This window comes from Pinus tabuliformis, chromosome Q, assembly GCF_031772625.1.
Source record: "Pinus tabuliformis cultivar Carrire ecotype Pingquan chromosome Q, CPIR1, whole genome shotgun sequence".
NCBI lineage: Eukaryota > Viridiplantae > Streptophyta > Pinopsida > Pinales > Pinaceae > Pinus > Pinus tabuliformis.
The window spans coordinates 1,195,308,881-1,195,326,662 of NC_142296.1; the positions used below are offsets into that span (position 1 = coordinate 1,195,308,881).

At 39.3% G+C, this 17,782-nt stretch overlaps 1 protein-coding gene across 2 annotated transcripts in view; it reads left to right on the forward strand.

Moving 5' to 3' along the window:
• Positions 1-793: 793 nt before the first annotated feature.
• The window catches only part of LOC149224007 (phosphoglucomutase, cytoplasmic 1-like), a 78,326-nt gene continuing 61,337 nt past the window's right edge, over positions 794-17,782 (forward strand). The window contains exons 1-3 of one of the 2 annotated variants that reach the window (XM_089385989.1): positions 794-959; positions 1,103-1,221; positions 15,072-15,153. In XM_089385989.1, coding sequence (XP_089242115.1) covers positions 1,141-1,221; positions 15,072-15,153 — 163 coding nt within the window. In that variant the 5' untranslated portion in view covers positions 794-959; positions 1,103-1,140. The remainder of the gene's footprint in view (positions 960-1,102; positions 1,222-15,071; positions 15,154-17,782) is intronic. The other variant, XM_089385988.1, reaches the window with a different exon arrangement.

The following is a 17,782-nucleotide window of genomic DNA, read 5'->3' on the forward strand; positions in this document are numbered from 1 at the left end:
TTAATGTTTTAAGTAGAACAAAATCCAATAATGAGTGATGCCATTACATTGTTCAAATTACTTGAATATGTATAAGATGTATGGAACTCTCAATGGAATTTCTTTCCTGCTCCAACACTAAACCCTAATATTTAAATATGGATGTTCCCCTCCTTTAACTATTAACTTTATATACTTTACATAATTACATATATATATATATATTTTAAAGTAAATCTAATCATCTTTATTATTATTTTTAATAAAAGAAATTAAGGTCCTGCATTAACGGGACTCACGTTGTGAATCGCCCAGTAGGAATTTCAAAACTCAGCCAGTGAAATGTGACAGGTTTCATAAATTCAATGCCAATTTTCACAATTTGTTGATAATTTAAAATAACTTTTAACTATATTATAAAAAGAAAAAAAAATTATTTTAACGTCCACAAGACTATAAATAACCTATAAAAAAATAATTTTCCATAAAATCTCATACCTTCCCATTTCTCATCATGTGGGTAATACGAAATCTACGGACAAAGGGTATATGTGAATTTAGTGGTTAACATTTATTAATTGACGTGTTTTAGGGGTGCACCTGTTTTATTGGTCCAAAAGGGTGAGGTGTCATTTCGGGATTCTGAAGTAGAGACTGGGTGCGCTGGGAATCGAACCTGACCTAACAAAGATATGTAGGTCGGTAGACTACTACTTTTTTCTGTTCCATGAGGTACTGCCATGTCATGGTTTTCCATAATTAATTCGGGCGTTCAAAAAACGCCAACCCAAACCAAAAAGACTGACACGACACCACACAGCTTGTCCACGTCATATATCTGGATTGGGGAGCTTGTTTCTTCGCTTCATCGTACATTCTCCAAGCTCCATTTTATAACCCTCCCTCTCTCTCAGAATCCCGTCACGAAACCCTCCCGTGCTGCATAACCATTGTGTATACTGCGTACTATTACCTACCGGGTGAGTTTCAGATCTGCTTCCATTACATCCATTTTCACGGAGATTGTTTCGCGATCCAGAGCTGCTTGCTGCTATTCATGCCGATCTATCTTTTTCTTTGAAATTGAACATAATGTGCAATTAAATGTTTGATGTTATTGTAGATTCAAATGCGTTCTCTTTTGCAGGCGAAGCTGGAAAAATGGTGCTTTTTAGCGTAAATAAGAAGGAAACCTCTCCTTACGATGGACAAAAACCAGGAACCTCTGGCCTCAGGAAGAAGGTAAAACTTTGCTAATCTCAGGGTCAATTCCCTCAGCTGGTTTTATTTGCTCTGAATCTTGACAAGTAGTTCGCGACATCAGCTATTTTTGGTGGCAGCTTCGTTATTAAAGTAGTGGAACACGGTGAATTGAATCCCAATGAAAATACATGAGATGAGTGATGCTAAAATGAATGTCTGGAATACTAAAAAATGTCAGTACGTAATCCTCTGTTAATATTGCTTCCGGGGCTGGGAAAATTAAAACAGTAAATTCAGAGTACTCTGCATTAGATGTCTACATTTCATTCTTAAAGCGCCGTGGCTATGCATGAGCTGAGAAAATAAGGTGATGAATAAGCTAGGTGTTAGTAAATGCTCAGCTATAAGTTTTAGTGCATGGTGCGTTTTTAAAAATTCAGGTTTGCTGCATCTTAATGAACGCAATTGACAGAAAGCTAATTTGGCTGCGATCTAGAAAGAAGAAGAACAAAAATTATGAGATTCAGCCCGATCGATTTGCGAAAGATCAAATTTAATAGAAATCTGAGAACCATATTTCAAAAACCAAATCGATGAGGATTCTGGAGATGCGCTTGTCTATTCTTAGATACACTAGGCACATGGTTTCTAGGTTCCTTTGTGGATGAAGTAGATTTGGTTTAGCAGTTTTGCTCGCGAGATAAACTCTAGCGAGCTTAAACAAAGAGTCAATGATAGTACTTGGCCTGCCTTTGTTATAATTCGAGCTGTTTCTGATCGTCAACTGCAAAAATAATTTAACTCTACAATTCCAGTATCGTTGCATTTGCAAATATGAATATTGATCCAAAGATTAGGTATAGATGTTAGAATATGTTGCATTTGCAAATATGCATATTGATCCAAAGATTAGGTATATAGATGTTAGAATATATTTTAAAACTTAACAGCAAAAAAACTATATCATCATCATTCTTCATATATGGTATAATCCCCAAATGGTTTCCTTATGTATACAAGTACACTCATAAGTTTAGCAAATGTTTGATTTCTTCTTATGATTATTAGTTATCCACAATACATATTTACTTTGGAGTTTTTGCAACCACAAGCCACCATGTAGCAATAGTTCTTGAGCATTTCCAGAGATTGCCATTCAAATTTTTATCGCTCTTTGCGTTTATAAATAAAGATTAGTTAACCCTATTGTATATGGCGCAATTAAGTCAACATTAGGCTTGAAAGGAATTATTTCTTTCGTTGTGGTTTTTATATCAACCAGCATAAATCCATCTTAAACCCAGATCTAGTAAGCATTGAGTGGGATCAAAACAAAAAGAGATGTAGATCTCATAAGCACTAATTGGGATGAAAACAAATAGAGATGTAATTGGGGACATATCCTGCAATAAATCAACTATGCAGCATTGTAGAGACCACCAACATTAGGATAGGATTATATAAACAACGGACAATTTCGACAAAACTTCGAAGTTGACAATTGTAAACTACAAAAGTCCAACACAATAGAAAGGAATGTAACTTCCAAGGATCCTACCTCCCAAATTTAAGTTTGTTATATTATTTTGGTTCCCTATCTTATTGCTCAATTAAGAACTTACTCGCATCAACTTTGGTGTGAAATGAGACGGTGGAAAAGACCTAAAGAAGCTTGGGAAGAACGGGTGTGTACATTTTGCACTTCTAGGGCAGTGGATTCGGAAAAACATTTCATTTTGGGATGTGATGCTTTCAGAGACAATTATGGCAATATGTTAACATCGGTCTCTTGGCATTGTCTTTATAGTGAGGGGACTCTTAGAAGGATGGGCCAGCTCATCATCAATTTGAATAAGAAAAGGATTGATTTGCAAAAGATGAAGAGCAGGGAGGTTGGTGGTCTCATAGACTATTTTTAGTCTTGTGGACGTTAAAATATCATTCATTCATCCATATTTGGTGGCGGTTTTTAAAATATGACCACAAATACTCTAAATGTTCATTAACTGAAAAAGTCTATTAAGACATGGACATGATAAAACAGGTCAATGCATTGCATCAAAGGGAGCATAGGAGGCACATTTAATCTAATATCACAGTACTGACAACATTTACTACAACTGTGTGGTGATCTCATAATGTAATAAATGCAAAAGCATTGACTGTTGCATGGTGAACAAATGACATAACTATCTTCAACGACTACGTCATTTTCTCTCCAGCATTATCAAAAGGAATCATTGTTTGAGATTCTATGGCAACAGGGCATTGCTGCATGACCTTGGTTTGTGGTTTCGTAAAATTTGTTATTAATGTAATGTCACGTCTTTTCATCCAACGATAATGCTCTTCCAAAAGGGATAAAATGTTGTTGGTTTCAGATGAGTCCTAAAAAATAGTTTTAGCTATTGCTGGTTATTCTTATGTGATGTTGGTTAGGGTGCTAGGTATTTTGAAATTTGTCTAGTTGATACGCAACATCCCATTTAGGGCTCAATGGGTGCACTAGTAATATGTAGATCTAATTGGCTAGACAAGGGAAATAATACAACGCAACTTGTTTGTTATACGAGTTTATTTTTTGTTAGTGTTCGTTATGGTAGGACAACCTTTTGAGCAAGTTATGGACATCTTTTCCTTGCGAATGAGTACATGAAAGTGGCAAGTCCATGTACTCCTTTGAATAAAGAGTGGTGTTTCCCATTTCTTTCAATAGGTTTAACATCTAAAACTATTGAATGAAGGGTCCCATATTATTATGCGAGTAGTGGGTGGCATTTGTTGTAACATAGGGATCCACCATGCTAAAAAGACAAGTTCCCAATGGTTGGCAAATCGGTATTGGCACGAGGGAAATCCTTGCTTGTATGGCATGGATGAATGCAATACTTTGTTGATTTGGGAAGGGTTCTTCATGAAACGATTAATTGAAAAAGGGAATTTTCATGTTGTGCCAAGAGCTGCACAATAGAAAATGAGCCTATGCAACAAGCACGAAGTGAGCTCCCCCATCATGTTTCATTGACAATTCTTGCAATCATGTTTCTGTGTTCCCCTTGATTGTGATTGTTGTCTTTGTGATGCCTTTTTAAATTCAAGCTTACAGAATCAGAGCTGCATGCCCTTGCAGAAGATTTTATTCCATGCTAATACAACTTTTTGTGTAAAAGATCAAGTTAAAAAAAAGAGGTTGTGTGTCTCTTCGATGATTCCACATGGCAACAATTATGAGATAAGGGTGGTTTGTGAAGTACTATATGCAATGTGCATGAAGAGCTTTGCCAATTAGTTGGAGGTGCTTGTGTGCTTTGTGGATCTCCTTGCTTGTGATTATTGTCTTTGTGATGCCTTCTCAATTAAAAGCCTACTAAATATAGTGACATATCAGTTGTTGAGGATTTAGCTCCATGTCCATATGACTTCTCAATTAAAAGCTTACTAAATATTGTGGCATATCAGTTGTTGAGGATTTAGCTCCATGTTTATATGACCATGGGTCTTGGATTATTGAGCCGAGAGGCTCATTCTACAGCCCAGGATGATGTGTAAGCCTGTCCATCCGTCATCAAAGTTGAAATTTTGCTCATGTCGGCCAACATAGTTTTTTAAAAAAATCTAAAAAAAATGAGATATCTTACAAAACATTTAAATAATGTGTGCTCATAAAAAAATTAGCAAGTGAAGAAATTGGATCCTCTCGGCTCATGTTATATCCGTATTTAAGATGGATCTATACTGGTATATTGAAATCTACTTTGTTGCAACTTGGATCCTGTGTTGACTACGATATGTGTTTGATTTGTTTGACATTCTTCATAAGTTGATTCATTAGAAAATCAAGTATGAGCTGTTTTGTTTCCCTTTTCTTCATTATTCAATAGGGAATTCTTGATTGATCAGGGTGCCTTTTGATTATATGGAATTGCTCCTGCCACACCTGCTTCATTTTGTAACAAACATATCAATAATTTGTTGATAAAGAGGCACCACAATCAAAGGTCTGGCCCTTTTATTGTTTTGGGGGATAGACCACTTACACAGCTCACCTAATTTTCTGGTACATGTCCAAGGCAATTTAAGACCCAGCCCTTTCTAATCATAAATAAGTTGAGCTTGTGTAGTTTGGTGTCTCCATTGCTGCCCTAAGTCCATAGGTGAACTTTAGACCATTTCAATGTTCTTTTCAACTAGACCCACAAGTTGTCAATGTTACCATCCTAGTGAAAATTCAGAGATGAGCAAGTGCTAAACAGATGCCTATACTAGTGTTGGGCAGTATGTGAGTTATTTTCAGTAAAATTACATTTCATTAGTGAATTTTGTTAACATTGCTTTTAACGGATGAGAAAATTAAAATAAACATCTTAATAACAATGCGTTAGATGTTTAGTCTGTCAGGCTAGTGGTAAGTCGAGGTGCTTGCTGCCACAATGACCTAGGCTTGAAGCCTGGTGGGCGTGCTCCATTTGATACAAGGTTGCATTATAGTGGAAGTAGTGACTTCACCAATGTGGTTTCTTATAATGCTATAAAGTTTCATAGTGCCACGGGCATTTCACCAGTGAAAAAAGAGCAAGACATCAGATGCTTCCATGTCACTGAATAGGACAAAATGAGATGATGAGTAAGCTGTGCACTAGAGGAACCGACGCAGCTCTGCAACTTCAATGGCGGCCCCTCTTTATCATCTTGCAGGGAAGGCATTTCCCCAGGCTCGAAACAGTTCAGTGAAGAGCGTTCGCAGGACGACAGGCGCCCCCTCTTAGCCGAAGAAGGAACCAAAACAGGAAAGGGGTTCCATATGGGTTTTACTTTTGAAAAAAGGGTTTCATTTGTCTCATCTTCACCTGCAATATCCAGGATTGCATGGCCGGGGAAATGTCCACCAGGCATCCCTTTTTGGGTGTGAGCTGCAATCCGTCTTGCAGCAACAGGACGACGAGGAGATGGATTGGTTACTTGGCACACCAAGCGACGTTGCCGACGCATTGCATCAACCAGTCCGGCCAAAGATATACCCTAGCAACGGATTCGGCGAGAGGGGACTGGAGTAGAGGGGCCTGCTGCGTCCCGGTTTACAACAAGACGGGGGAGGTCCCACACAGATGTTTGGTGGCCGACAACAGCGAACCCAATAAAACGTGAGGCAATGACAGGTTAATTAAAAAAGGACCCATACAAACTAGATCCGGAGGAATCATGGCGTGAACAAAATACAAGAAATAGAGATGCATTGGGGTTTATAGAGAAAATGCCCAATCCTATGGATTGTGGCTCCAAAACGGATGTTTCAAACTGCATGGGTGAAGAACTGATACAAATCTTCATCAAATTGATTGGGGGCAGACATCACTGCATGCGGCTCAGAAAGGGGCTGAATATACAAGAGTTAAAGAAGGAAATCCAGAACCAACTTGGAACCCCCACCAAATACCAAAATTTGATATATACAGGACATAGTCTTCAGGATCTCCATACAACACAAATGCAACTATGAAAAAATGCAACACAAATCAGCAGCAGCACCAGAGCTACCAGGCCCATATATTGTGGATCAAAAACTGGAATCCCCAATGCTACAAGTAACTCTGTCAGAGGTAACTGATCTACACACTGATCTATCCAAAAATGCTATCATTTGTAGATTTAATGGGTTTTAGCCAAAATCCGATGCTCTGCATCAATGGATTTTCTCCACATGGTCACCCAACTGTGAAATACACCTATGCTCAAAAGGTTTTTTCATAGTTAGATTCAACACAGAACAAGAACGAGACAGTATTATCAATCAGGGGCCTTGGTTTTGGGGCAATGCTGGCCTCTTCACCACCCCCTGGTTTGCTGAATTTGATGCAAATACTATGAAAGTCTCATCAATGCCTGTTTGGGTGAGGCTACATAACCTCCCTCTACACTTTTGGCATCACAAAGTTTTAATATCCATTGGGAATACCTTGGGGAAATTCCTAAAAATAGATGAAGACAGAGTTAGCAGGGGAATCTTCACATTTGCCAGAATATGCGTAGAAGTGGACTTGAGTCAGGGGCTACCTGATCACATTACATTGAACTACAACAATACACTGAGGACTCAACCACTTGACTATGAGAACACAACATTCAGATGTCGCAGCTGCATGCAAACAGGGCACCTCCAATACACCTGCCCACTGGCTAGAAAGGACCCCAAAGGAAATAAGAAACAACAAAAAAAGCCCAAAGGATGGCAACATACCGACCTGATGGAAGAAGAGAACATGCAGACAGAACCTACAGGGAACCAATCAACACCTGACATACAATTGGAACAGAAATATACTCAGGAAGTAGATATCCCAGATACTCATCTGGGGCCAGACAATATACAACAGCAACAAGAACCTCAGCTGGAAGTAGGCGGCATCAAAAGAACACATGGATCTGAAGGATCAGAATTTGACAAAGAACTTCCAATGAACACAATGGAAAATCAGCTAGCCGTTATTGCACCCTCTCCCAACTCTGATGGTTGGCGAAGGGTGGAGAAGAAGAAGGGCAGAAAAGCATAGGCCAGCTTGATCTCTTTTTTTTTGTAACTTTGTCTCATGCTAATACATGGACAACCATCTGCATATGCTTTAAGCATCTACAAAATGTAATTTTTTCATATGAATAAAATTATGGCTTTTTCTAACGGGAAAAAAAAGAGTAAGCTGTGCACTAGTATGTCAGAGATATAAATTATAGACTATACTGCATGATGATTCAGGCTTGCTGCATCATAATGAACAGAAGTGACAAAAGGTCAATCTGGCTGAGATCTTAAGGAATAGGAAAAATTGTAGGCCACAAGTAAGATCATTTTGATAAGGATTTTGGTGATCTTTTTGTCTATTGTTGGATAGGTTTTTTCCCATGACAAAAATTCTTTATATTTGTTATGTCAAGTGTGAAATCAGAATACACCTTCGACTGCCTTGAAAGGGTCAAAAAGAAAAAAAATTGTCCCTGCAAAGTCTTGAAAGTTGAAAGTTGAAACAGTCTCCATCTATGTTAGATTTCTGTGGGCACTAGACTCAGTACCCATTCACACACTAGATCTGGTAACAGTCTCATTGTTATTTCAAGTGTGAAATCAGAATATACCTTTGACTGCCTTGAAAGGGTCAAAAAGTAAAAAAACATTGTCCCTGCAAAGTCTTGAAACAATCTCCATCCATGTTAGATTTCTGTGGGCACTAGACTCAGTGCCCATTCGCACACCAGTTTTGGTAACAGTTTCAAATTAACTTTAATGCAGCTAATTAACTGAAACACACTGATGTGTCTAACTAAAAACAAATTATGCACAGCGGAACTTATAAAACCAGCAATTAGATCATGCACAAGTGAACACAAAATTTCAGCCCCAAAACACAAATCTTTTTAGTCCTTCAGAAATTTAGGGCTCCCATACCAGGGAAAATGACTCTTACAATGCTCATTAAAATACTGAATCACAAGGGAAAATTTACACAGAAAAACCCTTGTTTTGACCCACAGAAAATTACGTAGAGAAATAACAGCTAAAGGGGAACTTGTAACTCGCCCCCCTCTCGGCCCAACTCAACCCTCTTTGTTGTTAATGGGCCCTCTTGGCCTACTCAGCCTCTTCCACAAGATGCTCTCTTGTCGTCTACCTTCCACAAGCCCTGTCGGCCCTCAAAGGCCTAAGACATACCCGGCCTTCTCCTCCACAAGATGCTCTCTTGCTGACCACCTTCCATAGGCTCTCTCGACCCTCAAGGGGTCTAAGGACTTGGCCTTCTCCTTCACAAGATGTTCTCTTGCCGAGCGACGAGAACGAATCACTCACCCTTGTCTATACCATGCGTCATCAGAATACCATGGGTCGTTAGAATACCATGGGTCTATAGGTGCAAATCCCCATCACTTAGCCCACTTGCCTCACACGTGAGAATATGCTTGATGCTACCCAAAACATCAACACTCCCTCTTAGCGAGGGATGTATTCTCACAAGGTCACTTAGAAGTGGCTTTGCCTTTGAACTTGGAACACATTTCCACCCTTGATCTGCTACCATACCTGCTTCATATGACATAGAAGCAATTCCCACTGTATGACAGGGACCCTTCTTCGAATACACCCTGCTCCCGGAAGCCTCTGCTCTTGAGCATTATGCATGGCCATCTTGTACCATGACTTTCTGAACCTGAAGGTTGTCTACCTCAGAGCTGTTGACTCCCTATAAAGACTGACTCCCTCCTGAGCTTGATCACTCCCTCTGAAGCCTGACTCCCTCTAACTCCAAATCGTAGGCCATCTCGACTCTCAAGGTCTTTGCTTGACCTTCACTCCCAAGTTTCTCACTTGGATCTCTAATGGTGATCTCAATGATCTGAAGTATTTGCCTGAGCTACAAACTCTAGCACTCCCTTTTAGCAAGGAATGTACTTCTGGAATAACTACCTGGAACTGGCTCACCCTCTAGTTCTTGTGCACCTTCCCAAGCCTTGTTACCCGCCAAAATGGGTAACCCCATAGGAGAATTTTTTTTTTCTCCCATTCTTCACATTTAGCCGGCTAGCCATGTAGCCCCTGACAACCACCACTAGCTGATGACGTGCCATTTTATCTTTGCCACCTGCATCAGTCATACGCCTTTGCACCCATCTGGAAAGAGCACATGAACGAAGGTGGACTTCTGATCAAAAGGTACTTTATTCATTTTGCAATTGGGTGCATATGCTTGTTTGTATTTGGGCATTTGATATGGATTATGGTGTTAAATTTCCATGAAAATATGCAACTACTTAGATCAATAATTGAAAACAAGGAAACCAAATATTGAAACCAAATTTACATTCACCAATATTTATAGATTCTTAACAACTAAGCAGCGGAATAAAACTCCAGACATAAATATCACACAAATTGATATGCTTGTTAACCCAGGAAACCCAAATGGGAAAACTTGCTTTTTTGTTGTGGTATTTTATCGATGGTTATTGAGCAATTGATCCATTACAAAGAAATCTGTCTCTCTGAGAATACACTTGTTCTCATGCTGAACTAGCCTTGATTTGCCTTACAAAAACCTAATCTTGCTCCTTGATTCTTGCACACTAGCAGCCCCCTATTTCCTTGCGCTCTAGATCTCCTATTTTCTAGCGCACTAGGCCCTTATTTCTTTGCAAATTAGCTCATATTCTCTAGTGCAATTCTCCTCCTAAATTCGTGCACATTTGCTCCTTAAGAATGCACACCCACAAATAAAGAATGATCTCATAAAACTTGTGTGTGGATTGTGCCTTCGTCCTTCTCTTTATAGGTAAACTTTGATCCATACAGGGAGACCCAACTTAATTTAGAAGTCGAGTTCTAATAGCGAGTTAACTGAGAGTCTAATTGATTCTCTATCCAATCAATACTTGGAGTATTAACTCGTTCTTCCTTTAGTCAAAATTGAAGACTAACTCGTGCTAACTCAACTTGTAACTACCACCTCATCCTGTAGTCAAATTGATGAAGACTCTGCGTAACTAAAGCTCCAACTCTATGTATGTAATCTTGATGATTATTCCAGTAAACTGGAAATAAACTCATTGTAACTGAAGTCTGACTCATGAGCTTGCACTCATGCTAAGAGAAAGAAACTCATGGTCTTTTTGGCTAAGGCACAAGCCAAAAGACCTTCCATGTTACATTTTCAACACTCACTCTTAGCAGGGAAGGGATTCTATACAACTCCCAACTTATCTCTGAAATAGACAAAGCTACCTCTTGCCAATGCCTTGGTCAAGATATTTGCTGTCTGCTCCTTTGTTGGAATGTATAGTAGCTTCACTATCCCTTTCTGCACACAATCGTTGAAATGATGATACTTGATCTCGATATGCTTGGAGTGATCGTGAAACGCTGGATTCTCAGAGAGCTTAATGCAACTCTGATTGTCACAATGTATCACAATAGGCTCCATACCTTGTTTGAAAAGTCCCATAAACAACTTCTTCGTCCAGATAGCTTCACACGTTGCCAAACTGACAGCAATGTACTCGGCCTCTGGTGAACTGAGTGCAACTGATCCAGGGCTGTGGGGAAGCCGCCCCTGAATTCGCTCCCGAAGTGCACTCTGTGCGAGAGCAGATCGAGAGCGACTTGGGAGTGCGCTCCCACAAATTTTTTTTCTCAAAGATGTTCCAAACGCGAATTGTTTTCAAAGAAACAATAATTTTTGAGTGGGGCAACCTAATATTCACGCCTATGGCCCTAGTATTGATATGCAATTCATGGTAATGTTAAATTCTTAAAGTAAAGGCAAATCCTAACCCTAAGCACCAATAGGGTTGTGCCTCAATTTATTTTTGATTCCTCTTGTTGCTTTATATATTTAGGGTAAACATGGATCTATGCAGGTTTAGGCCTCAATGGGCACATTTCTAATTTGTAGATATGTTTTCCTAGAAAAGGGATTAATATGGTAAAACTTATTTATTATACAGGTATGCCTTTTCTTGGTGCTCATTATGCGAGAAGTTAATAACATCTCTATTTTAAAACAGCTTCCAAATTTCTATTGGTATGATAATATACACATATAACATTTTTCAGAAAAATCTAAGTGGTAGAAGAGTTCACTACCATAGTGCCATAAAAAGCATTTGTAATACCTCCTTGAAAATCTAAAATACCAAAACCCACGGTGGATCATTGATACAAAATCCCTACCATATGAAGCAGTAACTACTTAACTATTGGTTTGAAGCCATACTTAAGATAATGATACAAAAATTAGAGCTTGCCACTAAGGGTGCACTAGAAGCATATATGAAACTATAAAATTTTTAGGCACATGGGTCCATTGCAATTGTAAGAGAAGAAGATTAAGTCGAACAACCTTTTGAGCATGAAAAAGGAAGCAGTATGGAGGAGGCAAGTAACTGCAAGAATTTAGGGTATATTGATTCACACAGAATAGTGGAGAGAGGAAGTAAATGGCATTTTTTTTAATGATGCTACACCAATACATTTCTCACACTTCATAAATCACTAGAGGTGATATATTGAGTACCCTGGTTAGTTATGTAGTTTAGCAACCTAGCTACTACTGACAATATCTAACACCAGAGGGGTCGCATATTTAACATATGAAGTGACATGAATATTAATATCTTCACGTATCACATTATTGTGTATCACTACTCTTGCAATCACTCGTTAACATGAAATATCTTTTTTAATTTAACTTTTTATCTGAATTACCCTCGGTATATATATTTACTTGCGTTGGGGTGACCACCAAAGTCATAAGGTTGAGACCCTTCCAGGGATTTATGCATGTCCTAAATGGGACTTCACGACCTACTTCTCCCTTAATCCCAGGTATGATAACACTGATTGAGATGGTTCAGCAACTTGGATCGTCATATCTTTGAGAGTTTAGTTTAATTTTCCCTTTTTCAGGGATAAAAGATTTTAATGTGTTTGGTAGCTATCGCAATTCTGAATAAAACATTTTCTATCACCTTTTACATCTTTCTAATAGAGGACCATCCTTCATATGTTTTTGGCAAAGCTCAAGTGGCTCTCTAAGGGAGCTTGGTGGTGTTCCTGCTTTCTCTTTTGTTCAAGGCTAAAACATGGAAGAGAAATATGGTCCTTGTAGAATAAGGTGCACCCTTGTAACTTCCAATATGGGAAAGGCAATTGTTTGTTGTAGTGAGTGAGGAGTTGTTGAGAGGTGGCATTGGACATTGTCATGGACTAGAAACCCAAGATGGTAAGGATATTGAGATGGTTGAGCAACTTGGATCTTCATATTTTTGAGAGTTCTGTTGTTTTATTTTCCTTGCTTTGGGTACGTATGTTTTTAATATCTAAGTCTTGGAATTTGTAGATCTATTTGTATTATATTCCTGCAAAAGATTTTGCCAAGTAATGGAAACAGTGAAGAATGATGATTCTTCACCCAAAACTTATTCCCATGGAGATATTGCCTTGATTTAGCCGATACATGTAGGATAACCAAGATTATCTTTACCATATTTGTTCTTAATGTCTATCCTTAAGGTCAACTTTTTATTTTTGCATCGAGTGGCAAGGTGCATCTACAGCATATGTAAATGTGTCACATCTGGAACGCTAGTAAACTAAATTAAAAAAATGTGGTCTTTTGAAAAGGAGAAACTAAGAATCCAAACAAAAATAACAATACTAAAAATCCCCCATAATAAGATTAAACTGTAAAACACCCAACCTAGTTCTGACCATAATAGCTGTAAAATGAACCAACATAGATCCATCTTAACCTAAGTCACATGGTTCAGGTTTGGGAAAGATTAGGTTTGGTTTGAATTTGAATTTTTTGACAAGGTTTGGATCTGGTTAACATAAAGTGGTAACAAAGCAACATCAATAAACATAAAAAATGTTATGATGGACATGGAAACTGTGAGGCCAGATTATGGACTTGAGCTGTGACACAAGGTTACGAGTTTGAGCCGTGGACTCAGTCAATGACTATGAGGTTCAATGAACCTCAACGAACCCCAAAGTTTTTTAGATTCACTGAATTTCAAACCTAGGTTGAAGTTCGGCAAACCTTGTGACATAGATCTTAGCTGTGATATGTTTTCTCTTAGATGTCTTTTTGATCCTTTTCAGTGCTTAATAGATACAGGGTTAAGATGGATCCTGGCTATATTCCAAGTGCGTGAGGGTGACTAACAGTAATGCTTGAGGTATTGCTTTGATCAAGATAGTAAAAAATTGGTGATGTAACATAGCTGTTGTAATTGCAACTTTTAGTTCGAAATATGTTTGGCCTCATCGGACTATTTCAAGGCATACATTTTACACCACCACAACATGGAGAAATAAGATGCGAGTAATTTAGATGTTGTCCGGTTATGCTTAAGGATCCATGGAGATATTACTTTGGGGTTGGGTACTTTGGTTTGATCATTCTGGATTCCATTACGAGAGATGATGTCCTGGATGGTCTAGAGGTTGCTTACTGAATGAATTTTTTGTGTTAATATGGTGGTTAGTCTATTAATAACACAATGAGATGCGAACCACCTCTAATCTGGAACAGGAGAACCTATTCCTTATGATTGCATCAATTACTGTACAAGTGAAAGCTGCAAAACGAAGAACCGAAAGATCATGATTTTCGTCTCATTATTCACAACTGTGTTTGCCAACGAAATAGGGAAATGATTGGCACCCTTGAGTTTGTTAGTATTTGATGAAGAATTATTTACCTGATTAATATTGTTGGCATGACTAATGTTCTTATATTTACAAACTGGATATTCATAACAAGTTTCTGTGCATTGTTTGTTTGAAGCGTCCAATTTGTGCCATATTCTTATATATATTGCCTCATAGAGAATAATTCAAATATCTGTTTATTTAGTCTCAACGGATTAAATTCAGTGAAGTTTTCATTGATTAAAAAGGGAATTTTCAAAAATCTCAATGAAACTTTTGTTAGAGAAGTAGAAGTATAAAATTGCAGTTTTTGGCTTTCTCTGTCATATTATGATGTGCAGCCACTTCAGTCAACTGTCAGAGAAATACACTGTCCATACTTTAGTTGGTTAGAATATCTGTTTGGTGTGGTCTAACTTTTTCATTACTGTACTTGCTTTGTGTCTTCTCAGAATTAGTTATTCTTCTGAGCTTTCACGGAGCCAGTGTCTCGTGCTCTTGCTGTTTCTTATGGCACTTTGTACACTTTTGTTTCAGCATGCTACATTTAGATTTCAATTTTTTATATGCCATCTCATATATGTTGGCTATCCATCGCAAGCTATTGCTTCTTTGTATTGGTCCATCTTATATGTAGAATGCTATTGACTGAAGTTTTTAGGTGAGGCTATAATTTTTTGTTTCTTATTTTCAGGTCACAGTCTTCAAGCAACAGAATTACTTGCACAATTTTGTTCAAGCAACTTTCGATGCACTGTCAGTGGAAAAAATAAAAGGCAAGCCTGTTCATTTATTAATTGATATGGAGAGCATAAAAGTGCCTTGAATGAGTTTGTTAGGCTATGATGTCATCTCTATCTTCCCCATTTGCTATTCAGATTAGAACTTATATGAGATTTTACCAATTACCTACTTTTATTTCTTATCTCGGATTCTACCACCTCAGTACCTCTCTGTTTTGCCGGCTGCATAAATAGCCATCTTTGATGGTCATTTTGGATCTTTCATTTTTATATCTTGTGTTGGTACCTCCTCCGACATTCAGCGTGTAGTTGAACTGATTTACATATCTGCAAGGGAAAATTCTGGGAAGTAGTCTCTAGGATTTGTCAGGTTTGTAGGTTCCTTGTTCTTGTGTAGTATGGCAGGCACATTTATCATCAAAGGGAAATATGTCAGTCTAAATCCTTTTGTCTAGACTCTAAGCATAACTGTTGTATATCCATTCTCTACTAATTCATGCATCAAATAGATGTAACATGATATGGTGTGAAGAAATACAGACATATTGGTAAGATGAAAAAAGCCACAAGTTATACTTCCACGTGAAATACCATAGATGATATAAAGCAGTATCTCAAGAGAAAATTATCTTTAGAGCATCCACGTTTTCATTTTCACAAACATTGGCTGGTTTTAAATGATAAGTCTAAACAATGATGTAGTTTTGAGTGATTTCAATGGGTGTTGACTATAGTACCATGGAAATGCAAGATTTTTCCAGCATTATGAATTGATACTTCCAACCACACTTTCTTTTAAGGGCAGAGCTAAGATGAAATGGATGCCAACAATGTTGAGGAAAACACAGGACTTTGAGAAAAAATGCACCGATATGAAGGCAGCTTCAGCCGCAAATTCAAGTACTGATTGTAGTCATGGTTAACATTCTGGCCATAGCTACATTATTTCACTGGTAAACCAATGTTCCACCAAGGCTCTGGGACAGGGAGACGTGGGTGCGGGGAGATGCACAAGGGGGACGTGTGGGAATACCCTCAAATTTTAGGGAAATTTCTAGCGTTCTGCGGGGACCCGTCCCCGAGTGTAAGGACCTGCGGTCATGCGATGCGAAATGACGAGCTATGGCTAAGGCGTGCAAGCGAACGGTGATGAAATGCGTGTGGGAGTCTTGGCTAAAGGCGAGTTTATACTGTGGGGACGAGTTGGCATCACACACGGGCCGACCTCATAGACTTAAGCATTCGGGCGAAGGATGGGTTGGCAGTCCCGTGCGATGGGCAGGCCGACCAAACGAAGGCGAACGAATTGGCAAGTATGAGGGCGTCGGCTAAACGAGTTGGACGAGTCAGCCGGGTGGCATGACTCGCCTACTGCCCATATATATGGAGGGCGTAGGTTGGAGCACTGGAGCATCAAGCAATCAGACATCACTTGCTCATCGAAGGAAAAGTGCGAAGGGTGGAGAAGAGCCGTAGCAAGGCGCAGGTTATGCGCCCACTCATTGGGCAGCTACACGAAGGTTGGCACGAAGTCTTGGTGACGGGTCGAAGCACAGGTCGTGGGTCGCACGAAGGTGCCCGCCTGTCGTTCGGGGGTAAACACGGGTGGAGGGTGCGTGTGGGCACCCGCCCGCCGGTTGGAGACTCGGGTGGAGGGTGCGTGTAGGTGCCCGCCCGTCGGTTGTAAGTGCGGGTGGAGGGTGCACGAAGGTGCCCGCCCGCCGGGTAACACGAGTTCGGTTGAGGAGCTTGGGTGGAGGGCCGTTTGAGGGCGCGCCTGCCCGACTCGGGCAAGGAGACTTGTGTGTTGAAACGGTGAACGCGGTTAGTATCCGTGTGAGGCTGCACGAAGGTGTTGTTGTGTGGAAATTTGGCTAAGTATGAAACTTGGGGGTTTCCCAGGTATGCATGTAAAATTGTAAAAGTTGTATAATATATTGAAATCGGGCAGACTCATTGTTCAGGGAGTTGCCCCTCCCTTTATACTGTTGCAATTGTGTTCTTTATGTATAATTGTTGTGGATAATGAATGTGTATGGGTGTTCATTAGTATAAAGGAATAATAATAATACTTGGTGAAGAAAAATAAACTAAGTATCGAATGTTAAGGTGTAGTCCATGAACATAAGTATTGGTGAAAGGAAGTGTTTGGTGGTGCCGCACCTCGCTATAAGCGGTTGAAAGACTACTGTAGGTGTAGGGGCGTGATAGTTGGTATCAGAGTAGCTGATTCGGGCATTGAAGGTTGAAGCTGCTACACATCTGCATTGAAGTGCAGATGGTATCAGAGCATAGCTGATTCAGGGCATTGAAGGTTGACGCTGATACGTACCTTGATAGTTGGTGTTTGAGCAGGGTTGCTCGTGACGAAGTGACAGTGGAAACAGGTACTTGCAGGTGAAGGAAGCTGATCTCACTGACACTTGGTGAAGAAAAATAAACTAAGTATCTAATGTTAAGGTGTAGTCCATGAACATAAGTATTGGTGAAAATAAAGTGTTTGATGGTGCCGCACCTCGCTATAAACGATTGAAAGACTACTGTAGGTGTAGGGGCGTGATAGTTGGTATCAGAGCAGTTGATTCAGGCATTGAAGGTTGAAGCTGCTACAGATCTACAGTGAAGTGTAGATGGTATCAGAGCATCACTGATTCAGGGTGTT